This window comes from Diceros bicornis, chromosome 32, assembly GCF_020826845.1.
Source record: "Diceros bicornis minor isolate mBicDic1 chromosome 32, mDicBic1.mat.cur, whole genome shotgun sequence".
NCBI classification, from domain to species: domain Eukaryota; kingdom Metazoa; phylum Chordata; class Mammalia; order Perissodactyla; family Rhinocerotidae; genus Diceros; species Diceros bicornis.
The window spans coordinates 24,214,679-24,239,669 of NC_080771.1; the positions used below are offsets into that span (position 1 = coordinate 24,214,679).

Genomic DNA, 24,991 nt, shown 5'->3' on the forward strand with positions numbered 1-24,991 from the left:
GCCTCCAGAAAGAAATGCAGCCCTGCCAACATCTTGATTTTATCCCAATGAGACCCGTTTCAGACTTTTGACCTCTATAACTTTTTAAGATAATAAATTTGTACATTAAGCCACTGAGTTTGTGGTAATTTGTTGTAGCAGCAGTTAGGAACTAATACACATACATCTACATTGTAACAAATAATTATAAGGCAAACATTGCCACCAAGATCAATAATAGAATATTTCCAGCCCCAAGAAGCCTCCTGGGTGTCCGTTCCCAATCACACTCCCCTTATCCCAACCTCCCTGTGAGGTAATCACCATTCTGTCCTTCATAATCATTATATCCTTGCTTTCATTTATAGTTTTTACTCCTATGTATGTATAGCTGTAGATTACAATTTAGTACTGCCTGCTTTTTGCAATGTATGTAATTGGAAGCAATCTGCGTGTCTCATCCATGTTGTTGCTTGTAGCTCTAGTTGTATTTCATTTTCATCACTGTGTAGTGTTCCATCGTGTGAATGTACGTTCAGAGGCAGGAAGTAGCAGGGAAGGCCAGCACCATTGGTCTTGAGGAAGGTCTCTCAGGATGCATGAAATTCAACCCACATCTCCAACTGCAGCCTTTTTTCTTTTGAAAGCTTTTATATCTAGGCACCATGAGTACAAAGATGTACAAAAGCATAGTTCCTGCCCTCAGAAAGCGTAGACTGAGTGGGGGAAACTGACACATAAACCAACAGTTATATTGCAATGCTATACAGTGAATGAGTGAATACTAGAAGAGGATACAGAACACACAGCTCGGTCTTGGGGTTTTCAAGGAAGGTTCCCCAGAGAAAGTGACTCTTAAAGTACTTGTTAGTCAATTTAAAAAAAGGAGAGGCTGGGCATGTCAGGCAGGGAAACACTGTGAAAATACACAGAGAAACACTGTGCGAAAATACGTAACATTATCATGAAATTGCAAGTTCTCATGGTGTGGCTGCCAGAGAGACTTGAGAGGGGAGAGATTGGGACAGGAAAGGACGCTGGATGCTGGAGGAGTCCATAGGATGCAGTTCACGGGGGCTGCCCTTGACTGCCAGACTAAGAACCTTGAACTTCATCCTGAGTGCTGGGGGGAATCACTGAAGGGCTCTAAGCAGGGGAGTGACCTGCTTAGATCTGAATATGACAAATATAACATAATTAAATCTTTTCAGTTAACCTGAAACTGAATTTTTTTCTTCATTTAAAATGTTCAGATTTTCTTAGAAGTAGTTAAACCTGTATGTTAGATATTTATAAAGACTTACTGATGGTTTGATCTAGATCTTGAAACTGGTCTTTCATCTATCTTGATTTTCCAATGAAATGTGGAAATGCCTAATTTAATCATGAAGATTACCTTTTTAAAAAACTCAAAGGGAAACTACACATGTTTGGTTTGGATCACCATATGGGAACTTCAAAGGAAGCAACATTTTCTGATTTAAACGGTGAAATGTATTGCTAGCTAACATCATTAACAGGTGCTTCCAAGTCAAATTCAGAAAAGCAGCATGGTGGAAATGATTCCAGATGTACCTGTTTCCTTTAAAGACCCAATTAAGATGAAATCTCATTGTCCATTTTCATTCTGTACATCGTAAGAGAAGCATCTGAATTTTTAGCACAATTTAGGGCTTTTGATTTTTTACCTATTTGAACTAAAGAATGGAGATTTAGGAAAGAGAAAGCTACGTCACCCCAATCATTAAAAACATTTTTGGATTTTCAGAGTAATACTCTACGTATTTGTAGGTTTTCTTTCTCAAAACTCATCAGACCACAACCTCCTAATAACATACAGTTTCTTAGTCCTATGAATGAGAAATTATTTTCTTGCTCAACTATTATGTTTACTTTAAATTATATTTTCAATTATCAAATCTTTCAAACATAAAGAAAAATACAAATATCTGTGTATACATACTCAGATTTAGGAAAACTTGAACAAGTGGAAAGGTATGCCCATGTTTTGGATCAGGAAGATGAATATCATAAATAGATCAGTTATCCCTGTAAATGTAATATGATAATATCAGTAAGGTTTTTTAAAATTAGATTGATGCCAAAGTTCTTATGGAGGAAAGAAATGAAGCAGGATTGGCTAGAAAATTCAGAAAAACAAGAATGATGTGAGAAAACTAGCCCCACCATATATTAAAACTTATTAAAAAGCTATAGTAAATACAATTTTATGGTTCAGGAACATGAAGAGAAAGTAGCTATCGAATCAATGTTGATTCTCCTGTTTGTACTTACCAGTCATCATCACCATCAGCAGCAGCAGCAGCATAATCCCCTAAACCCTTCCTTCCCCCAAATCCACGTTTCCCAATGTCCTTGATATGTGAGCAAAATAAAAGCCCGGAGTTGTTTAAGCTACTTTGCTCCATTTGTCTTTTGCTGAGTAACAAACCACCCTAAATTTAGTGGCTTAAAACAACTAGCAATCATTTATTTTGCTCACAGATCTGCAATTTGGTCAGGATTCGGCAAGGACAGCTCCTCTTTGCTCCACACACAGACAGCTGAAGAAGCTTGAAGCTGGAGTTGATATTTTATAGCTCATCCACCTACATGTCTGGCAATTGATCCTGGCTGTTGGCAAGGACTTCACAAGGTTCTATTTGCTGGAACCCGTATCCATGGACTCTCCATGTGGCTGCTTGCTTCCTCATAGCGTGGACAATGGGCAAAATTGTTGACATGAGAAATCTACTGAAGTCTAATTGTCATTTCTTTAGGTTATCTGTCTTTTCTATCAGATTGATATTAAAAATTACTTTATGTTTGGTGTTCTACAGTGTCATTGTGATGAATTTACCTTTATTTATCTTACTTGGTACTTGGTATGCTTCTTCAATCTAAGAGCCTTTCATCAACTCTGGAAAATTCTCAGTAATTATCTCTTCAATATTGTTTTCATCTCAGTATCTCAATTTTCTCCTTCTGGAAATTCTTTTAGATGTATGTTTTTCCTGTGGAATTGCCATGTTTTCTAACTTCTTTACGTTTTTTATTTCTTTGTCTCTCTATGATACATTCTGGGTATTTTTCTAAGACCTTTTTTCCAGTTGACTAATTCTTTCTTCAGCTCTGTCTACTCTTTGGTGTATTCATCTATTCAGTTTTTAATTTCATCAACTTGGTTTTTCAGTTTTCAAAGTTCTATATAGTTTTAATGCTTTCATTTTTTCTCCTTCATTATGGTTTCCATTTCTCCATTTACCTCTTTAAAGATTTTAAGATTTCTATATTAGAGTTTCTTTAGGAGTTTTCTATTATCTCAAAGTCTTGGGGGACTCATTTGCGTGTTTGTGCTAACGACTGATTTTCCTCATACTGGATTATTTCTTCAGATGGTTTGAAATATTAGTATTGCGAGCTCATCTTTAGCGTGTGCTATGGAGTGAATGTTTGTGCCACCCAAAATTCATATGCTGAAACCTAACCCTCAATGTGATGTTATTTGGAGGTGGGACCTTTGGAGGTGATTAGGTCATGAGGGCACTGCCCTCATGAATGGGATTAATGTCCTTATAAAAGAGACCCCAGAACGCTCCCTCACTCCTTCCTGTATGTGAGGAGACAGTGTAAGATGGCATCTATGAACCAAGAAGCTAGCTCTCACCAGACACTGAATCTGCCAGTGCCTTGATCTTGGACTTCTCAGCCTCCAGAACTGTGAGAAATAAATGTTTGTGGTTTAAGCCACCCAGTCTATGGTATTTTTATTATAGCAGCTCGAACAGACTAAGACAGCATGAGTACTGGATCAGGGAAGTATTCCTTCAGAACAATTTTTTATTTCTTCTGCCAAGGACCCTACAACTTCTATTTTCTCAGCTTCTGATTCTTTCACCTATAATATAGTGTAAATTTGGATCCCATACCTGTACATGGGACTTTTATTTCTATTAAGAGCTCTTTCCCTATTCAGAGTGCTAGGTAGAGGACAAGCTTCATCACTGCTTCCCTAGACCAAAAGGTAGAATTTTTCTAGTCTCCTTTTTGTAAAGAGGTATCCTATCCAAGGTCCTGGATTTATGCAAGGATCTAAATTCAGTTCCTCCTTCCCAGATAGGAGCAAATCCATATGTCCTGTTTCTATGAGGGTTTTAAAACTGAAGCCACTAGACCATGAGTCCTGTATGTACTTTGCAAATCTCCAAGTTCTCTATTTATTTCTAGCACCTGCTATTTTCCTTTCTTTCTTTCTTTTGAGCTTGGATAAGTATTAAAAATATACATCTGTCTTATTTTTAATAAGCTTTTCTTTGTATTTGAAGTGGAAGGATGGACTTCGCCAGCTTACTCTGCCACGTTGTCAGAAGTTAACATAATACTGTTCATATGTTCGTATGTTTCTAGAGGTAATGTCCTTAGAGAATCTGCATAGAATCTGGCTCTGGTTGATTCAGAAAACTCTGCTGCTTATTAAAAATGTAGATTCTTGGGTTTCATCTATGTTTTATTGAATCAACATCTGTGGAGATGATGCTAGAGAATATCTATTTTAAACGAGTACTAAAAAGTAAATGTGTCCAAGGTTGCAGGATACAAGATCTATAGAGAGAGAAATCAATTGTATTTCTGTACAATGAACAATGGGAAATTGAAATTTAAAAAAGCAATATCACTTACAATAGCATTAAAAAACATAAAATACTTAGAGATAAATTTAACAAAGAATGTATAAGTCCTGTACACTGAAAACTACAAAACGTTGCTGAGAGAAATTAAAGGCCTAAATAAATGGAGAACTATACCTTGTTAATAGGTGGTTAAATTCAATATCATTAAGATATCATTTCTCCCCCAAATTTATCTATAGATTCAATGCAATCAAAATCAAAATCCCAGCTGCTTTTTTTGTAGAAATTGACAAGCTCATTCTAAAATTCATATGGAAATGCAAATAACCTGGAAGAGTCAAAACAACTTGGGAAAAGACGAATAAAGTTGGAAGGCTACTATCACCTGATTTCAAGACAACTTCTAAGCTACAGCAATCATGATAATCCAGGATAATTTCCCCATCTCAAAATTCTTAACTTAATCACATCTTTTGTCATATAAGATAATATTCACCCATTTGCCATATAAGGTAATATTTACAGGTTCTAGGAATTAGGAAGTGGATATCTTTGGGGGCCATTGTTCAGCCAACCACAGATCCCATGTAGATGCCCAGTTGTTTCAGCTCTTTATACTATATAGTCCATCTTTCCTTACTGATACTCAGCAGCTGCTCTGTCATGAATCAGATTTACATATATGTGTGCATTTTTTCTGAGTTCTGTATTCTGTTTCCTTAGTTATTTTGCACTTTCTGCCCCAATACCACATTATCTTTACAATAATAGCTTTATGATAGATTTTAATATATGAAAGGGCAAGTCCTCTCAATTTATTCTTCTTTAGGAATATTTTGGTTATTATTGGCCCTTTTATTTTACATTTAAATTTTATAATCAACTTATAAAATTCCACCAAATTCTACCTGCTGGCATTTTTTTTTGGTAGAGCATTAAAATTATAGACATAGATTAGTTGGGCAAAAATTGACAACTATATAATATTGAGTCTTCCTTTTCAAGAACATAGCTTAGTTCTCCATTTATTTATATCTTTGTTAATATCTTTCATTAAAGTTTTATGATTTACTCCTTGAAGGTTTTAAGTACATTTTATTAGATTTATTTTTAGGTACTTTATATTTTTGTTGCTATTGTAAATAGTATCTTGAAAATTAATTTTTCTGATTGTTTCTGTGTATAGAAATGCAGTCAAATTTTGTATATTGATTTGGTAACCATCAATCTTAGTCTATCTTAATTAAAAAATTATTTATAGATTCTTTAGGATTTTCCAGGTAGACATATCTAAAATATGTGAATAATGGCAGTTTGTTCTTCCTATTTATACTTTTTCCCCCTTTTTCTTGTCTTACTGCATAGCAATGGAGCTCAAGTATAATATTGGATATCTAAGATATCTTAGATGGCAGGTTTCGAAAGCCCATGGTTACATTTTCTGGTATTTAATGCAGTGTAATCTATTGCATTGAGGGATTTCAGGGCTGTTATAGGGGTTTGATAGTGCATCTCTCTGCTTCTTGTGTGTGAAACCAGGACATTGTAATCATAGATGAGAAACTGCCCTATTTTTAAAAAATTCTTTTAAAACTTTTGCTCTTCTAATAAGGAATCTGTCCTTAGAGCTTACTAGTTCCTTCAGGCCTGTCCCTCTTTCTACCTTTTGCCAAGACAAAAAAAAAAAAAAAAATCCCTGCTTCAAAAATCTTGTGGAAAAGTAGCATTTGTAAGGTAACCCTAAAATTTAGACTAACTCTTGCAAATGCAAAGCTGGGTATACTTGTACTCACATTCTGTCCTGGGTAAGGGAAATGGCTAGCTACAGATAAGACAAATTCCTTTGAAGTAATTAATAATTCTCAAAGAAACATTGGCTCACTGCTTTATTATAACACATCTTTTTTTTTTTTTTTTTTAATTAAGGAAGACAGTAAAGGTAACAGAGGGGGAAGGCCGTAATCCTGACAATTATAAATAGTCTTGCAGTTTATTCTACAGTATATTTGCAATTCTCTTTCTTTGCCATTCTGAAAGTTGGATCTCAGTCAAAATGCTTTTCTCTTGACCAAGGAGTACAAATCATTGCTAATAGATTGGAACTCTAAAAAAATGGAGTAGGGTGTCGAGGTTTGTGCTCTCTGAAAGTTTTACTTATGTTCTAGAGTATTGTCAACACTAACACCTGATCTTTGAAGGAACCTCTTTTCCAGGGATCAAATGGATTGGAGGGACCCTTTGAATAAATCAACTGTCCCAAATATTGCTAGGATTGTTTTTGTTTCTTATAATCAAAATAATACTTGCCTAATGATAAGCACTATGTTGCCAAGCACTAGAGGGGAAACAGAGACAAGTATTCCTGTCTTTAAAAGGATAGTCATGGAGAGAAGGCATTAAAGATACAGAAGCTAAATAGCAACAGAAGATAGTGGAACATAAAATGTCACAAGGCATTATAATGACGATAATAAATTAGAAATATCACTTGGTTGTTCAAAATGTATTTGCTGTAATACTGAAAATTATATCTAACAGAGCATCAAAACTACTTTGAATGTTCAAAATGTGACACACAGAGCAAATACATCATTTTTCCTTAATAATTTGAAATTTAAGTGGTGCAAATTTAAGGAAAACCTATCAAACTATCAAAGATTTTTAGAAGTGGTGATATCCCCACTGTCAGGGAAGATGTGGAGACATAGGAATCATTAGGTACTGTTGATGTTTATGTGTAAATTAATACTACCATTCTGGAGGGCAGTGTGCCCATAGCTGTCAAAATGTCAAATGTGCATCCCTTTGTTCTGGCAATTCTATTTCCAATAATGGTTGGCTGGTTAATTTGGATCAACTCTCTCTCTCTAAGAACAACTATAAGAGCAAGGCAAAATATTTTTTCAAACCTGTTTTGAAGGCAAAAGAGAGCTACCAGGACAGTGAAAAATTATGGGCCAAGATCCAGGAGAAGAAGGAAACCAAGACAATCTGACTTTGGGGGCCTCTTTATCCTTAGCGACACTGACTTTTTGGTAGATACTGCAGAGTGGCTGAAAAGTTGAGTTAGGAAAGAAAACATAGGAGTTCATGGGATGCCCAAGGAGAAAGGGCCCTAATAATCCCATAGGCTTAAGGGTGGGACCCAGTGAAGTAGGGCCGGGAAATGGACCAGCTCTCACAAGGACTGAAGCTCAGCTTTGGATCATTTTTCAAGTGTTAATTTGATTAAGACAGTTCCCTACTGGTGTTTCAAGACTTAATTAATCCCTAATGTTCTAAGTCATCTATTGTATGAGGAATTAACTTTTCTTTTATATCTAAGATAGTATTTGCTACACACCCTTCTTCAGAGAATTAAGAAAATAGTCACTCAAATGATTTGGTGCAGAACTTAATTCTCTACCAGAATCCTAGTTACAGATGGTTAGATTAGGTTATCTGGGAGTGCTAATGCCCCCTAATCACCAGCCAGAAGCTGGAGGAGGAGAACCTCTTCTTAGGGCTTCAAATGATCTCTACAGTTTTTCTATATACACTGATCAGCACTCAATCAAAAATAACCAAGTATTTGAGGAGGTAACACAATCTGATTGAACACCAAGATAAACAGTAGAAACAAACCCAGAGGGAGCCAAATAATGGAATTATCAGACACAGATTTTTTTAATGTTCTTACTAAAGACAAGATTGAGCATAGGCCTGGAAACTACAAAAAATCTAGTAGAAAGTCTGATCTGAAAAGTTATAACGACAAATTAAGAACTCAGTAGCCTACTAGGTACAGCCAGAGATAGATTTTGTAAGCTGGAAATTAGATAAATCAAAAGAAAATATCCACGCTAAAGCATGTAGAGACAAAACACAGAAAAGAGCATGAGTCAAGTAGAATGTGGCAAAAAGGTCATATATATTATATATTTCCATATATATATAATATTATAGATATATTTAGAAGAAAAGAAGTGAGAAAATGCAGCATAAGCAATATTTGAAGAGATAATGACTAAGAAATTTCCAACAACTGATGAAAGGCATTTCTCTATGGATTCAAGAAGTGCTGCAAACCCCAAGAAAGATAAATGCAGGGGGCGGAGTCAAGATGGCAGCGTAGGCAGATTCTGAACTCACCTCCTCCCGTGGACACAGCCAATTTACAACTACTCGTGGAAAAATTACCCCTGAGACAGAACTGAAAACTGAATAAGAGGAACTCCTGCAACAACGGACAATCCTAACTGGGGTAGAAGAGGCAGAGACTCCCTTCCGGAGAGGAAAAACGCCGCCTTCACAAACCGCCAGCTTCACGGCCGCCGGGAGCAGCTCACAGGTACGCACCCTCCCTGGAGGCGCGGGGTCCTGAGCCGGGGAGCGCCCCGCTGTGGGCATTTTGTGGACACAGCACAATCGACACCAGCGGCATAATATCTGACTTTGCCTGCTACTAAAACATTGGGGAGCACCCCCAGAAAACCCGGTTCACAAAGAAACTAAAACTGGCTCTTAAAGGGCCCGCGCACAAACTCACCCGTTCCAGAAAGCATCCTAAAATCACCAGAAAGAAAGGTGCACAGTGCTTTGGTGAGAACAGACTCACCTAATAGGCCCTGAGTGCATCTCGGCGAGGGGTGAGACCTCTCCAGGGACTGGGACATTGGCGGCAGCCATTGTTGTGGCCTGGTGTGAGCGTGCTGACACAGACGCCATTGGAGTTCTCCCTGAGGCCAGCTAGCCCAGGGTCTGCTCCACCCGCTAGAGCACGGATTTAATCCAGCTCAGCCGGGGCAGGCAGCCCACCCTAGAGACTGGCCCCACCCAACAACAAGCCCTCAGGCAACGTGTGGGCCTGCATAGATTGGTGACTGGATTCTCTGCAGCCTGGCAACTGAGCCGACTTTAGTGGGGCAGGGTGTGCACAAGGAGCGGGTGGAGAGTGTGGGGCGGTGGCGGAATGTGTGGGGCTCGCGCCGTGGAGAGACTGGGTCCGCTTGGGGAGGTCGGGGCAGGCACACTGGGCAGGACTGTGTTGACTGTGTGTGTGGACCTGTGGACAACAGGGCTTGTCAGCTGCAGAAGACTTGTGCTTCTCAAAGACCCACATAGGAGGTTTGCCCAACCTTCCAAAGCCTGAAACAATTGGGTGCTCCCGTGCCTGAGGCCAGCCCCACCCAGCTGCAATCCTCAGAGAGCTGACAAGAGACATAATAGGCTAGAGGCTTGCAGCAATTGTAAGGCCCTGAGCCAAACAACCTGCCATGCTGGGGGCCTACTCAGTTAAAAGAAATACTGCAACACAAATGTGGTATTAGAATTTACAGCCAACTGTGCTGGGGTGCCCCACACCTGATAAAGAGACTGAGGGGCCCACAACAACTACAAGCAGCTGAGCATTACAACAGCTGGCCAGGAGCATAACTCAGCCTCCCTGGGCGCCTATAGGGAGAGCTAACAGGCCACAATAGAAGGACACACGTAGCCCACATAGGGGCCACCCCTGGAACATTGAGAACTGAGGGAAGCACACTGGAAGCCTCCTAAGGCATCACTTACATAAGGTCACCTATCCAAGAGCAGGAGACGTAGCTGACCTATCTAATAGGTAGACACAAGCACAGGGAAAGAGGCAAAATGAGGAGGCAAAAGAATACATTCCAAGTAAGGGAACAGAACAAAACCCCAGAAAAGGAGCTAAGTGAAACCGAAATGAGCAACCTACCCGACAGAGAGTTCAAACTAAGAGTGTTAAGGATGCTCACTGATCTGGGGAGAAGAATAGATGAACTCAGTGAGAATGTCAACAAAGAAATGGAAGATATAAAAAAGAACCAATCAGAAATGAAGACTACAATACTGGAAATGAAAATTTCACTAGAGGGACTCAAAAGCAGAGTAGAGGATACAGAAGAACAGATCTGCGAGCTGGACAAAAGACTAGAAGACATTACCCAAGCTGAACAGGTAAAAGAGAAAAGAATTAAAAAGAGTGAGGACAGTCTAAGGGACCTCTGGGACAACATCAAGCGCACTAACATCCGTGTTATAGGTGTCCCGGAAGGAGAAGAGCGAGACAAGGGGGCAGAGAATCTATTTCAAGAAATAATAGATGAAAACTTCCCTAACCTAAGGAAGGAAACAGACATCCAGGTACAGGAAGCACAGAGAGCCCCAAACAAGATAAACCCAAAGAGGCCCACACCAAGACGCATCATAATCAAAATGTCCAGAATTAAAGATAAAGAGAGAATCCTAAAAGCCGCAAGAGAATGTCAAGTTACATACAAAGGAAACCCCATAAGGCTATCAGCTGACTTCTCAGCAGAAACCTTACAGGCTAGAAGAGAATGGCACGATATATTTAAAGTGCTAAAAGGAAAAAACTTACAGCCAAGAATACTCTACCCAGCAAGGTTATCATTCAAAATGGAAGGAGAGATCAAAATTTTCCCAGATAAGCAAAAATTAAAGGAGTTTGTCACCAAGAAACCAGTGCTACAAGAAATGTTAAAGGGACTGATTTAAGGGGAAAAGAGAAGACCACAAATAGGAAAAATTATCTATTTCCATGATTAGAACGTAATGGATACAAATGCACAAAAAAGAGGTTAGATATGATATTAAAAACATAAAAGGAAGAGTGACGTCAGCATCATGGCGGAGTGAGCTTTCCCGTGAATTCTTCCCCCACAAAATACAACAAAAGTAACAGCCACAGACCAACAACGGAATCCCAGACAGTCAAAAGCTGGAGCGGAGGGATCCACACTGCCGCACATCTGAGAGCGGAACGTGCTGGGCCCCCGGAGGAAGTGGGGAGAGGTAAGGAGAACTCCGCTCCCTCCCCATCAGATCAGCGATCCGGGTCCTCGCGGCTCCCAGAGAGGGGGGAGGGGCGGCCCTCGGCGGGAAACTGTAGCTCTTTGGGCTCTCTCAGCCAGTGGGAAACTCCCGCACAGAGGGCTCAGAGGAGCCACAGGGCTACCATCAACATCTGAGCAACCCAGAGAGCGGATAAAGAGGGGCAAACGAGAAGCCTCCCACGTCAGGGACCCAGAGGGCAAAAGAGAGAGCTCCCCCCTCCCCGCAACCCGGAGTCTGCAGCTCGACCAGATCTAGCGGTCCGAGGCAGACCTGAATAAACTGGACTGGACCCGTGGATCGCAGTGGGGAAAAGAAACAAAACAAAACAAAACAAAACTGCGGATCGCAGCAGAAAAACTGGGGCAGAGCGCAGGGGGCTTAGACTACACAGCCCTTTACCGCCACACAGTGGCGGCAGGTGGAAATTGCAACCAGAGACTTCCAGGATGAGGAAAATCAAAACCAACACAGGAACCACAATGCAAAAATATATGAAGGGGCCGGCCCGGTGGCGCAAGCGGTTAAGTGCGCGCGCTCCGCTGCGGCGGCCCGGGGTTCGCTGGTTCGGATCCCGGGCGCGCACCGACGCACTGCTTGGTAGGCCATGCTGTGGCGGCGTCCCATATAAAGTGGAGGAAGATAGGCACCGACGTTAGCCCAGGGCCGTCTTCCTCAGCGAAAAAAAGAGGAGGATTGGCGGATGTTAGCTCAGGGCTGATCTCCTCACAAAAAAAAAAAAAAAAAAAAAAAAAAAAAATATATGAAATCACCAGACCAGAAACAAAATGACAAGCACCCAGAAATCAACCCCGAAGACACAGAAATCCATAAACTAAATGACAGAGATTTCAAAATAGCTATCATAAAAACACTCAACGAAATACGAGACAACACAGACAAACAATTAAATGAGATTAGGAGTTTCTTCACAAAAGAGATTGAAATCATAAAGAAAAACCTATCAGGGCTGATGGAGATGAAGAACACAATGGAGGAGATAAAGGAGAATCTGGAATCTTTAAAGAACAGAGCTGACAATATGGAGGAAAGAATTAGTACTTTAGAGGATAGGAATACAGATATACTCCAGATGGAAGAAGAGAGAGAACTAAGACTAAAAAGAAATGAAGAAAGACTCCGAGAAATATCGGACTCTATTAGAAAATGTAACATAAGAATTATAGGTATCCCTGAGGGAGAGGAGAGGGAAAGAGGAACAGAGAGCCTATTCAAGGAAATAATAGCTGAAAATTTCCCAAATCTGGGGAAGGAGCAGGAAATACCAGTAAGCGAAGCCAACAGGACTCCTATATATATTAACAGACAAAGGCCTTCACCACGACACCTAGTGGTAAGGCTAGCCAGGGTCAACGACAAAGAAACAATATTAAGGGCAGCTAGACAAAAACAAAAAATAACGTACAAAGGAACTCCCATCAGGCTCTCAGCGGATTTCTCAACAGAAACTTTTCAGGCTAGAAGAGACTGGAATGATATATTCAAAATACTAAAAGACAAAAACTTTCAGCCAAGAATACTCTATCCAGCAAAAATATCCTTCAAATATGATGGAGAAATAGTAACTCTCCCAGATAAACAAAAGCTAAGGGAGTTCATGGCCACGAGACCGCCACTACAAGAAATACTCAAGAAGGCCCTCAGGCCTGAAAACAAGAAGAGAAAGGGAACACAAAGCTTGGAGTAAGGAGAAAAGTAGGTAGACAAAATCAGAGAAATAGTAGATCTTTACCGGAATAGGTTAGCAACCACTTAAATACTAAACTCAAAGATCAAAGGAAGAAATTCACCAAAAATAAATTTAACCTCATCACTGTAAACACACAGCCACAACACAAGATAGAATAAGGTATAACAAGAGCAACTTAGAAGGGGAAGAGGAAAGTGACTGAATTGACTTAATATAAGGAAATAGGAGGCTATCAGATAATGGACTATCTCATACAGAAGATTTTTCGCCCAAACCTCAAGGTAACCACTAAACAAATAATCAAATTAAAACCACATATGATAAACAAAGAGAAAACTAGGAGAATCATAAGACAGAACAACCAAACTGAATTGGCAGTCCAAAACAAATGGGACAAGAAACAAAGGAAATGCAAAAGAACCAGAAAATAAGTGACAAAACAGCAACATTCAACCCTCATATTTCAATAATTACCCTAAATGTAAATGGATTGAACTCTCCAATCAAAAGATACAGAGTGGCAGGATGGATTAAAAAGCAAAACCCAACAATATGCTGCCTTCAGGAAACACATCTTAGCACTAAAGACAAGCACAGGCTCAGAGTGAAAGGATGGAAGACAATACTCCAAGCTAATGGCAAACAAAAGAAAGCAGGTGTTGCCATACTCATATCAGACAAAGTAGACTTCAAGATAAAACAGGTTAAGAAAGACAAAGAAGGGAAATATATAATGATAAAAGGGACACTCCATCAAGAAGACATATCACTTATAAATATATATGCACCCAACATAGGAGCACCAATGTACATAAAACAACTATTAACAAACCTAAAAGGAGAAATCAACAACAACACAATAATAGTAGGGGATCTTAACACCCCACTTACAGCAATGGATAGATCATCCAGACAAAAAGTTAATAAAGAAATATTAGACTTAAATGAAAAACGGGACGAGATGGACCTAGTAGACATATACAGAGCACTCCACCCAAAAACAGCTGACTACACATTCTTCTCAAGCGCGCATGGAACATTCTCTAGGATAGACCATATGTTGGGAAACAAAGCAAGCCTCAATAAATTTAAGAAGATTGAAATCATAACAAGCATCTTTTCAGACCACAAGGCTATGAAACTGGAAATGAACCAGGAAAAAAAAACTGGGAAAATGACAAAAATGTGGAGATTAAACAACATGCTACTGAACAACCAATGGATCATTGATGAAATTAAAGGAGAAATCAAAAACTATCTGGAAACAAACGAAAATGATAACATGCCATATCAAACCATATGGGACGCAGCAAAAGCGGTCCTGAGAGGGAAACTCATAGCGATACAAGCCCACCTTAACAAACAAGAAAAAGCCCTAATAGGCAACCTTAAATTACACCTAACAGAACTAGAAAAAGAAGAACAAACAAAGCCCAAAGCCAGCAGAAGGAGAGAAATAATAAAAATCAGAGCAGAAATAAATGATATTGAGACCAAAAAAACAGTAGAAAGGATTAATGAAACAAAGAGTTGGTTCTTCGAGAAGATAAACAAAATAGACAAACCCTTAGCCAGGCTAACTAAGAAAAAAAGAGAAAAGGCTCAAGTAAATAAAATTAGAAATGAAAGAGGAGAAATTACAACGGATACCATGGAAATACAGAGGATTATAAGAGAATACTATGAGAAATTATATGCCAACAAATTGGACAATCTAGAAGAAATGGATAAATTCTTAGACTTATACAACCTCCCAAAATTGAACCAAGAAGAAATGGAGAATCTGAATAGACCAATCACAAGTAAAGAGATTGAAATAGTAATCAAAAACCTCCCAAAAAATAAAAGTCCAGGACCAGATGGCTTCTCCAGTGAATTTTACCAAACATTCAAAGAAGATTTAATACCCATCCTCCTCAAACTATTCCAAAAAATAGAGGAAGATGGAACACTTCCTGAATCATTCTATGAGGCCAACATCACCCTGATACCGAAACCAGACAAAGACAATACAAAGAAAGAAAATTACAGGCCAATATCGCTGATGAACATTGATGCAAAAATCCTCAACAAAATATTGGCAAACCGAATACAACAATATATTAAAAAGATCATACACCATGATCAAGTGGGATTTATACCAGAGACGCAGGGATGGTTCAACATCCGCAAATCAATCAACGTGATACATCACATCAACAAAACAAAGAATAAAAACCACATGATCATCTCAATAGACGCAGAGAAGGCATTTGACAAGATACAACATCCATTTATGATAAAAACTCTCAATAAAATGGGAATAGAAGGAAAGTACCTCAACATAATAAAGTCCATATATGACAAACCCACAGCTAACATCATACTCAACGGGGAAAGACTGAAAGCCATTCCTCTGAGAACAGGAACGAGGCAGGGCTGCCCACTCTCACCACTCCTGTTCAACATAGTACTGGAGGTTTTGGCCAGAGCAATTAGGCAAGAAAAAGGAATAAAAGGAATCCAAATAGGTAACGAAGAAGTGAAACTCTCACTATTTGCAGATGACATGATTGTATATATAGAAAACCCTAAAGAATCTGTTGGAAAACTGTTAGAAACAATCAACAACTACAGCAAAGTTGCAGGGTACAAAATCAATCTACAAAAATCAGTTGCATTTCTATATGCTAATAATGAACTAACAGAAAGAGAGCTCAAAAAGATAATACCATTTACAGTTGCATCAAAAAGAATAAAATACCTAGGAATAAATCTTACCAAGGAGGTGAAGGACCTATACAATGAGAACTACAAGACATTATTGAGGGAAATCTACGATGACATAAAGAAATGGAAAGATATCCCATGCACGTGGATTGGAAGAATAAACATAGTTAAAATGTCTATATTACCTAAAGCAATCTACAGATTCAATGCAATCCCAATCAGAATCCCAATGACATTCTTCACAGAAATAGAAAAAAGAATACTAAAATTTATATGGGGCAACAAAAGACCCCGAATAGCTAAAGAAATCCTAAAGAAAAAGAACAAAGCAGGAGGCATCACAATTCCTGACTTCAAAACATACTACAAAGCAATAGTAATCAAAACAGCATGGTACTGGTACAAAAACAGACACACAGATCAATGGAACAGAATTGAAAGCCCAGAAATAAAACCACACATATACGGACAGCTAATTTTCGACAAAGGTGCTAAGGACATGCAATGGAGAAAGGAAAGTCTCTTCAATAAATGGTGTTGGGAAAACTGGACATCCACATGCAAAAGAATGAAAGTGGACCATGTGCTATCGCCATTCACAAAAATTAACTCAAAATGGATCAAAGACCTGAAGGTGAGACCTGAAACTATAAAACTCATAGAAGAAAATATAGGCAACACACTATTTGACATTGGGTTTAAAGGAATCTTTTCGGATGACATGCCTACCCAGACTAGGGAAACTAAAGAAAAAATAAACAAGTGGGACTTTATCAGACTAAAGAGCTTTTATAAGACAAATGAAATCAGAATCAAGATGAACAAACAACCAACCAGCTGGGAGAGAATATTTGCAAAACATACATCTGACAAGGGGTTGATCTCCATAACATATAAAGAACTCACACAATTGAACAACAAAAAAACAAACAACCCGATCAAAAAATGGGCAGAGGAAATGAACAGACACTTCTCCAAGGAAGATATACAGATGGCCAATAGGCACATGAAAAGATGCTCAACATCACTAATCATCAGGGAAATGCAAATCAAAACAACACTAAGATACCATCTCACGCCCGTTAGAATGGCTATAATCACCAAGACAAAAAACAACAAATGTTGGAGAGGATGTGGAGAAACAGGAACCCTCATACACAGCTGGTGGGAATGCAAATTGGTGCAGCCTCTATGGAAAATGGTATGGAGATTCCTCAAAGAATTAAAAATAGAGATGCCCTATGATCCAGCCATCCCACTACTGGGAATCTATCCAACGCACCTGAAATCAACAATCCAAAGAGGCTTATGCACCCCTATGTTCATTGCAGCATTATTCACCATAGCCAAGAAGTGGAAGCAACCTAAGTGTCCCTCGACTGACGATTGGATTAAGAAAATGTGGTATATATATACAATGGAATACTACTCAGCCATAAAAAAAGACAAAATCGTCCCATTTGCAACAACATGGATGGGCCTGGAGCGTATTATGTTAAGTGAAATAAGCCAGAAAGAGAAAGACAAACACTGTATGATCTCACTCATATGTGGAATATAAACCAACACATGGACAGAGAAAACTGGACTGTGGTTACCCGGGAAGTGGGGGTGGGGGGTGGGCACAAGGGGTGAAGGGAGTCATATATGGGGTGATGGACAAACAAAAATGTACAACCCAAAATTTCACAATGTTAGAAACCATTAAAATATCAATAAAAATCAAAAAAAAAAAAAACATAAAAGGAGGGAGGAGGGGAGTTAAAGAGTAGAGCTTTCAGACAGAGGTCAAGCTAAAGTGACCATCAATTCTGTATAGAAGAAGTAAGGAACAGAGAAGGACTACTAAAACACTGAGAAAAAAAAAAGTTAAAAAATGGCAGTAAGTACATACTTATCAATAGCTACTTTAAACGTCAATGGACTAAATGCTCCAATTAAAAGGCATAGGGTGGCTGACTGGATAAAAAAACAAGACTCATATATATGCTGCATACAAGAGACACACTTCAGACCTAAAGACACTCACAAACTGAAAGTGAAGGGATGGAAAAAGATACTCCACGCAAATGGCAATGAAAAGAAAGCTGGGGTAGCAGTACTCATATCAGACAAAATAGACGTTAAAACAAAAACTGTAAAAAGAGACAAAGAAGGGCATTACATAATGATCAAGGGAACAATCCAACAAGAGGATGTAACACTTGTAAATGTCTACGCACCCAATGTAGGTGCACCCAAATATATAAAGCAATTATTAACAGACATAAAAACAGAAATAGACAGTAACACAATAATAGTAGGGGACTTTAACACTCCACTTACACCAATGGATAGATCATCCAAACAGAAGATCAATAAGGAAACATTGGCCTTAAACGACACACTAGAACAGATGGACCTAGTAGATATATACAGAGCATTCCATCCAAAAACCGAAGAATACACGTTCTTTTCAAATGCACATGGAACATTCTCCAGGATTGATCACATATTAGGCCACAAAACAAGTCTCCATAAATTTAAGAAGACTGAAATAATACCAAGCATCTTTTCTGACCACAACGGTATGAAACTAGAAATCAACTATAGGAAGAAAATCAGAAGAGCCACAAATACATGGAGATTAAACAAAATGCTACTGAACAACGACTGGTTAAGGAAGAAATCAAAGAAGAAATCAAAAAGTACCTGGAGACAAATGAAAATGAAAATACAACATGCCAGAATTTATGGGATACAGCAAAAGCGGTTCTAAGAGGGAAGTTTATAGCGATACAGGCCTATCTCAACAAACAAGAAAAATCTCAAATAAACAATCTAACAATGCACCTAAAGGAACTGGAAAAAGAAGAACAAAGAAAGCCCAAAATCAGTAGAAGAAGGGAAATAATAAAAATCAGAGCAGAAATAAATGAAATAGAGACCAAAAAAACAATAGAAAAAATTAATAAAACCAAGAGCTGGTTCTTTGAAAAGATCAACAAAATTGACAAACCTTTAGCTAGACTCACCAAGAAAAAAAGAGAGAAGGCACAAATAAGTAAAATCAGAAATGAAAGAGGAGAGGTTACAACAGACACCTCAGAAATACAAAAGATTATAAGAGAATACTATGAAAAGCTATATGCCAACAAATTCGACAATCTGGAAGAAATGGATAAATTCTTAGAATCATACAACCTTCCAAAACTGGATCAAGAAGACGTAGAGAATTTGAATAGACCAATCACCAGTAAGGAGATCGAAACAGTAATCAAAAACCTCCCCAAAAATAAAAGTCCAGGACCAGACGGCTTCCCTGGTGAATTCTACCAAACATTCAAAGAAGACTTAATACCTATCCTTCTCAAACTCTTCCAACAAATTGAGGAGGGGGGGAAGCTCCCTAACTCATTCTACGAAGCTGTCATTACCCTGATACCAAAACCAGACAAGGACAACACAAAAAAAAAAAGAAAATTACAGGCCAATATCACTGATGAACATCGATGCGAAAATCCTCAACAAAATACTAGCAAATCGCATACAACAATACGTTAAAAAGATTATACACTATGATCAAGTGGGATTTATTCCAGGTATGCAGGGATGGTTTAACATTCGCAAATCAATCAACGTAATACACCACATTAATAAAATGAAAAACAAAAATCACATGATCATCTCAATAGATGCAGAGAAAGCATTTGACAAGATACAGCATCCATTTATGATAAAAACTCTGAATAAAATGGGTATAGAAGGAAAGTACCTCAACATAATAAAGACCATATATGACAAACCCACAGCTAATATCATCCTCAATGGTGAAAAACTGAAAGCTATCCCTCTAAGAACAGGAACCAGACAAGGATGCCCACTGTCACCACTCCTATTTAACATAGTACTGGAAGTCCTAGCCAGAGCAATCAGGCAAGAGAAAGAAATAAAAGGGATCCAAGTTGGAAAGGAAGAAGTGAAACTGTCACTATTTGCAGATGACATGATTTTATATATAGAAAACCCTAAAGAATCCACCAGAAAACTTTTAGAAGTAATAAACGAATACGGTCAAGTTGCAGGATACAAAATCAACATACAAAAATCAGTTGCATTTCTGTACACTAACAACGAAGTAGCAGAAAGAGAAATTAAGAATACCATCCCATTTACAATTGCAACAAAAAGAATAAAATACCTAGGAATAAACTTAACCAAAGAGGTGAAAGATCTGTACACAGAAAACTATAAAACATTTCTGAAAGAAATTGAAGAAGACACAAAGAAATGGAAAGATATTCCATGCTCTTGGATTGGAAGAATTAACATAGTTAAGATGTCTATACTTCCTAAAGCCATCTATAGATTCAATGCAATCCCTATCAAAGTTCCAACAACATTTTTCACAGAAATAGAACAAAGAATCCTAAAATTTATATGGAACAACAAAAGACCCCGAATAGCTAAAGGAATCCCGAGAAAAAAGAACAAAGCTGGAGGTATCACACTCTCTGATTTCAAAATATACTACAAAGCTATAGTAACCAAAACAGCATGGTACTGGCACAAAAACAGACACACAGATCAATGGAATAGAATCGAAAACCCAGAAATAAACCCACACGTCTATGGACAGCTAATCTTTGACAAAAAAGCCAAGAACATACAATGGGGAAAAGAAAGTCTCTTCAACAAATGGTGTTGGGAAAACTGGATAGCCACATGCAAAAAAATGAAAGTAGACCCTTACCTTACAGCATACACAAAAATTAACTCCAAATGGATTAAAGACTTGAATGTAAGACCTGAAACTATGAAACTTCTAGAAGAAAACATAGGCAGTATGCTCTTTGACATCGGTCTTAGCAACATCTTTTCAAACACCACATCTGACCGGGCAAGAGAAACAATAGAAAAAATAAACAAATGGGACTACATCAAACTAAAAAGCTTCTGCACAGCAAAGGAAACCATCAACAAAACGAAAAGACAACCTAACAATTGGGAGAAGATATTTGCAAACCATACATCTGATAAGGGCTTAATCTCCAAAATATATAAAGAACTCATGCATCTCAACAACAAAAAAACTAACAACCCAATTAAAAAATGGGCAAAAGTCCTGAACAGACATTTCTCCAAAGAAGATATACAGATGGCCAACAGACACATGAAAAGATGTTCAAAATCACTAACTATCAGGGAAATGCAAATCAAAACTGCAATGAGATATCACCTCACGCCCATCAGAATGGCTATAATTAACAAGACAGGAAACAACATGTGTTGGAGAGGATGTGGAGAGAAGGGAACTCTCATACACTGCTGGTGGGAGTGCAAACTGGTCCAGCCACCATGGAAAACAGTATGGAGATTTCTCAAAAAATCAAGGATAGAACTACCATATGATCCAGCTATTCCACTGCTGGGTATTTATCCAAAGAACTTGAAAACACCAATTTGCAAAGATACATGCACCCCTGTGTTCATTGCAGCGTTATTCACAATAGCCAAGACTTGGAAGCAACCTAAGTGCCCATCAAGGGACGAATGGATAAAGAAGATGTGGTATATATACACAATGGAATACTACTCAGCCATAAGAAACGATGAAATCCAGCCAGTTGTGACAACATGGATGGACATTGAGGGTATAATGCAAAGTGAAATAAGTCAGAGGGAGAAGGTCAAATACCGTATGATTTCCTTCATTAAGTAGTAGATAATAACAACAATAAACAAACACATAGGGACAGAGATTGGATTGGTGGTTACCAGAGGGGAAGGGGGGAGGGAGGAGGGTGAAAGGGATAATTCGGTACATGTGTGTGGTGATGGGTTGTAATTAGTATTTTGGTGGTGAACATGATGTAATCTATGCAGAAATAGAAGTACAATGATGTACACCTGAAACTTTTACAATGTTATAAACCAATGTTACTGCAATAAACAAAAAATTAAAAAAAAAAAAAGATAAATGCAAACCACATCTGGGAAAATTATAGCGAAACTGCTGAAAAACTGAAGACGAAAAGAAAACCTTAAAGCAGTCAGAGGAAAAGACATATCACCTCAAATGAGCAATAAGACTGTAAGTTGTGCCCTCCACAGAAATGGCGGAAGACGAGAAACAGTAGCATGATATCTTCAAAGTGCTTAAGGAAAATATATGAAAATTGTTCAAAAATATGTTCAAGGATATTAATTACATTATAATTTGTTGTAGTGAAAAGTTGGAAACCACTTAAATATCTAACAAGAGGGACTGGTTACAGATATTTACCTCAATCTTTTGGTGATAATACGTGAAAATGTTCCAGAGGTATTGTTAAGTGAAAAAAGCAGGTTACAAAATAATATTTAGCATATGCTCTCATTTATATTAAGAGTATTTAAATATGATTAAGTATGGAAATATCAGCACCAAAATGCTAACAATAGTTGCCTTTGGCTGGTGGAATTATGAGAGAACTTCCCCTTTCTCTATAACATTTATGTAACAATCATGTATTATCAAATGAAGATATATCCATTTTTAAAAAGGAACAAAACTAGTCAGTCCTTTAACGGTTTGTGCTCTGTATTGGCCCTGGGTCCATTGTGGATGTGTAATAAGGGAGACTGTTTAGTACATTCCATGACCTCTACATGAAAGAAATACAAAGGGTCAGGGAAGACTCCAAGACTCAGATCCCTTAACACCCTGGCTCTTCCTAAATCTGGGGAAGATCGGTGAGAACAACATCCTTGGAGCCCCATGGCGACTCTCATTTGATGAGAAGCATCAATCAGTCAGTGGTCACTCTTCTCTGATATAGAGAAATTACTTTCCTTTATAAGAAACTTAAGGACACAGTTAATACTGGGTTAAAATTTTTAATTGTTTTTTTCTGCTAAAATGTCAACCTGAATTGCAATATAAGCTGTTCTCTAAAGGTAAGAAACTAACAGTATTCCTGTTTCTTAAAGATAAGCTATATCTTCAGCATTGGTTAAATTGTAGTTCCCTCAGTTCAGTACAGGAAGATAGTGCACTAATCTTGATTGCTTACATTGGTAACAAGTTGTGGGTAATTTGGGGTAATAAAGCATTATTTAGGGTAACAAAGTCTGAATTGTTTTTATAGGCCGAGAGATTCGTCTGCCCCTCCGAATCAAAGGGGAAGGAATGGGACCGAAGATTCACTTCAACTTTGAGTTGCTGGATATTGGAAAAGTTTTCATTGGATCTGTACATTGTTATGAGGTAAGCACTAGAATTGTTCATTGAAACTCAAACAGTACTTGGCTTTTTTTGTTTATTTTGTGTGTGTTTTTATTGAAAGACAATTTGTGCAATCACATCCATTTGCCGTGATCTGGCTCTTCCTCCTCTCTCCTAGCCTTGTTGAGGGGAGCAACTTTTTCCAGCCTCTTCAACCCTCTCTAACTTTACTAAAAGCTAAAAAGCATCAAAGCCATAATTTAATTGGTTTTCATCCTCATCATTTTGTAGATTACAAAGGTTTTGTCCTCCTCAATTTCTAGATAAATACAACTCCCCATCTGTTTAATGCTTGTTCTCTAACAACATAAATCCTACTGATCAGAGGATAGACAGCTTTTTACATTTTCCAGAATGTCCTAATGAGGATAGCTGTTTTCACACTTTAGAATTTTCTCTAAATGCACTGGTCTCCAATCCATGGTTTAAAAACCAGTCATCATGGTTTCTGGAAGAAACCTCCCTGCTTTGTCTTTCCAATTAAATAGAAAATAATCCTTTTACAAGATATACTCATGGGTTCTTCAGGATCAAAGTTGCTTCTGTGTCACCTCACCACTCAATTTGTATCTAGGGCACTCTTTCACACTATATAAAACTATTGCTATTGAAACTTTATTTTAGAAAGATTTCTAGATTGTAAATGTTGGTATTTCTATATAGGTAATAATAAAAGCAGTTATTTAATGAGTGACAAATAGGTGTCAGTTTCCATGTTTTATTGTGTGTGCATGTCTGTATGTGTGTGTGTAGTTTCTAACCATTACAAAACTGTAGGTTTTACTGTACCTATTTTATAAATGAGAATTATGAAACATATAGTGGTTTACCACCAACAACATCACCCTCCATGTGTGTTGAGCATGGTACAAGTGCTTTTATATGCATTAGTTCATTTAGTCCTCACAAAAACCCTATGGAGTAGGTACAATGACTATTCCCATTTTATAGCTGAGGAACCTGAGGCTTAGAGAAGTTTTACTAGTTAAGGTAATGCTAGATACTGTAACAAATACAAAAATATATACTATCTCAAACCTGATAGAAGTCTATTTTCTTGCTTACGTAAAGTCCCAAACGAGGTTGCTAATCAGTAGATGGCTCTCCTGCAGCAGAGAATGGGGAACCCAGACTCCTTCCATCTCATGGCTCTGACACCTCTAACATGTGACCTGCAAGATTGCAGGCTCACATATATCACACTGGTAGAGAGGAAAGAGCATGGAGGGACGCACATGACAGACTTTTAATTAATTTATATTTTTATTGAGGTATAATTGACATATAAGAAAGATTTTTTATAGGAGATGGCACTGTAGATGGCACGCATCACTTTCATTCACATCCCATTAGCTGTCCATAACTGCAAGGGTGGCTGGGAAATGTAGTCTAGCTGTAACCACAGGAAGAAGAGGAAATAGGTTCAGCGAACAGCAAACCTGACTCTGCCCATTTGGTAAGTAACTTGGCAAGGTCACACAGTTTGTAAATGTTAGTGAAGAGAAGGCCCTTTGCTGGCCTTTCAATCCTTCAGGCTCTCTCCATGGGCAAATTCAGCCTAGAGCCAACTCACCTCTTGGCCCAGCCTAACCTGGCATGGGAAGTAAATGCCTGGTTAAGGTTGAGAGCTTTCTATAGTGTCGTTTGTCCCCACATTCACTAGAGCAACTAAGGCCTAAAGAGGATGATGTGAAAGGTAAACAGAGATGTCAATGTCATGATGAGGTGGAATATATGTTAAGAGCACAATTTAAATGAAGAAATCAGTCACATGATTGTCATAAAATGAAAAGTGGCACAGCTACTATGTTGCATTTTGAAAAATGAGTCATTTAGGGAGAAAAAAAGGTACCATAGTTC

At 38.2% G+C, this 24,991-nt stretch overlaps 1 protein-coding gene across 1 annotated transcript in view; it reads left to right on the forward strand.

Moving 5' to 3' along the window:
• Positions 1-24,991, forward strand: part of HYDIN (HYDIN axonemal central pair apparatus protein) — a 336,144-nt gene that overhangs the window by 74,710 nt on the left and 236,443 nt on the right. Inside the window, 1 exon segment of the mRNA XM_058528225.1 lies at positions 22,995-23,113. Coding sequence (XP_058384208.1) covers positions 22,995-23,113 — 119 coding nt within the window.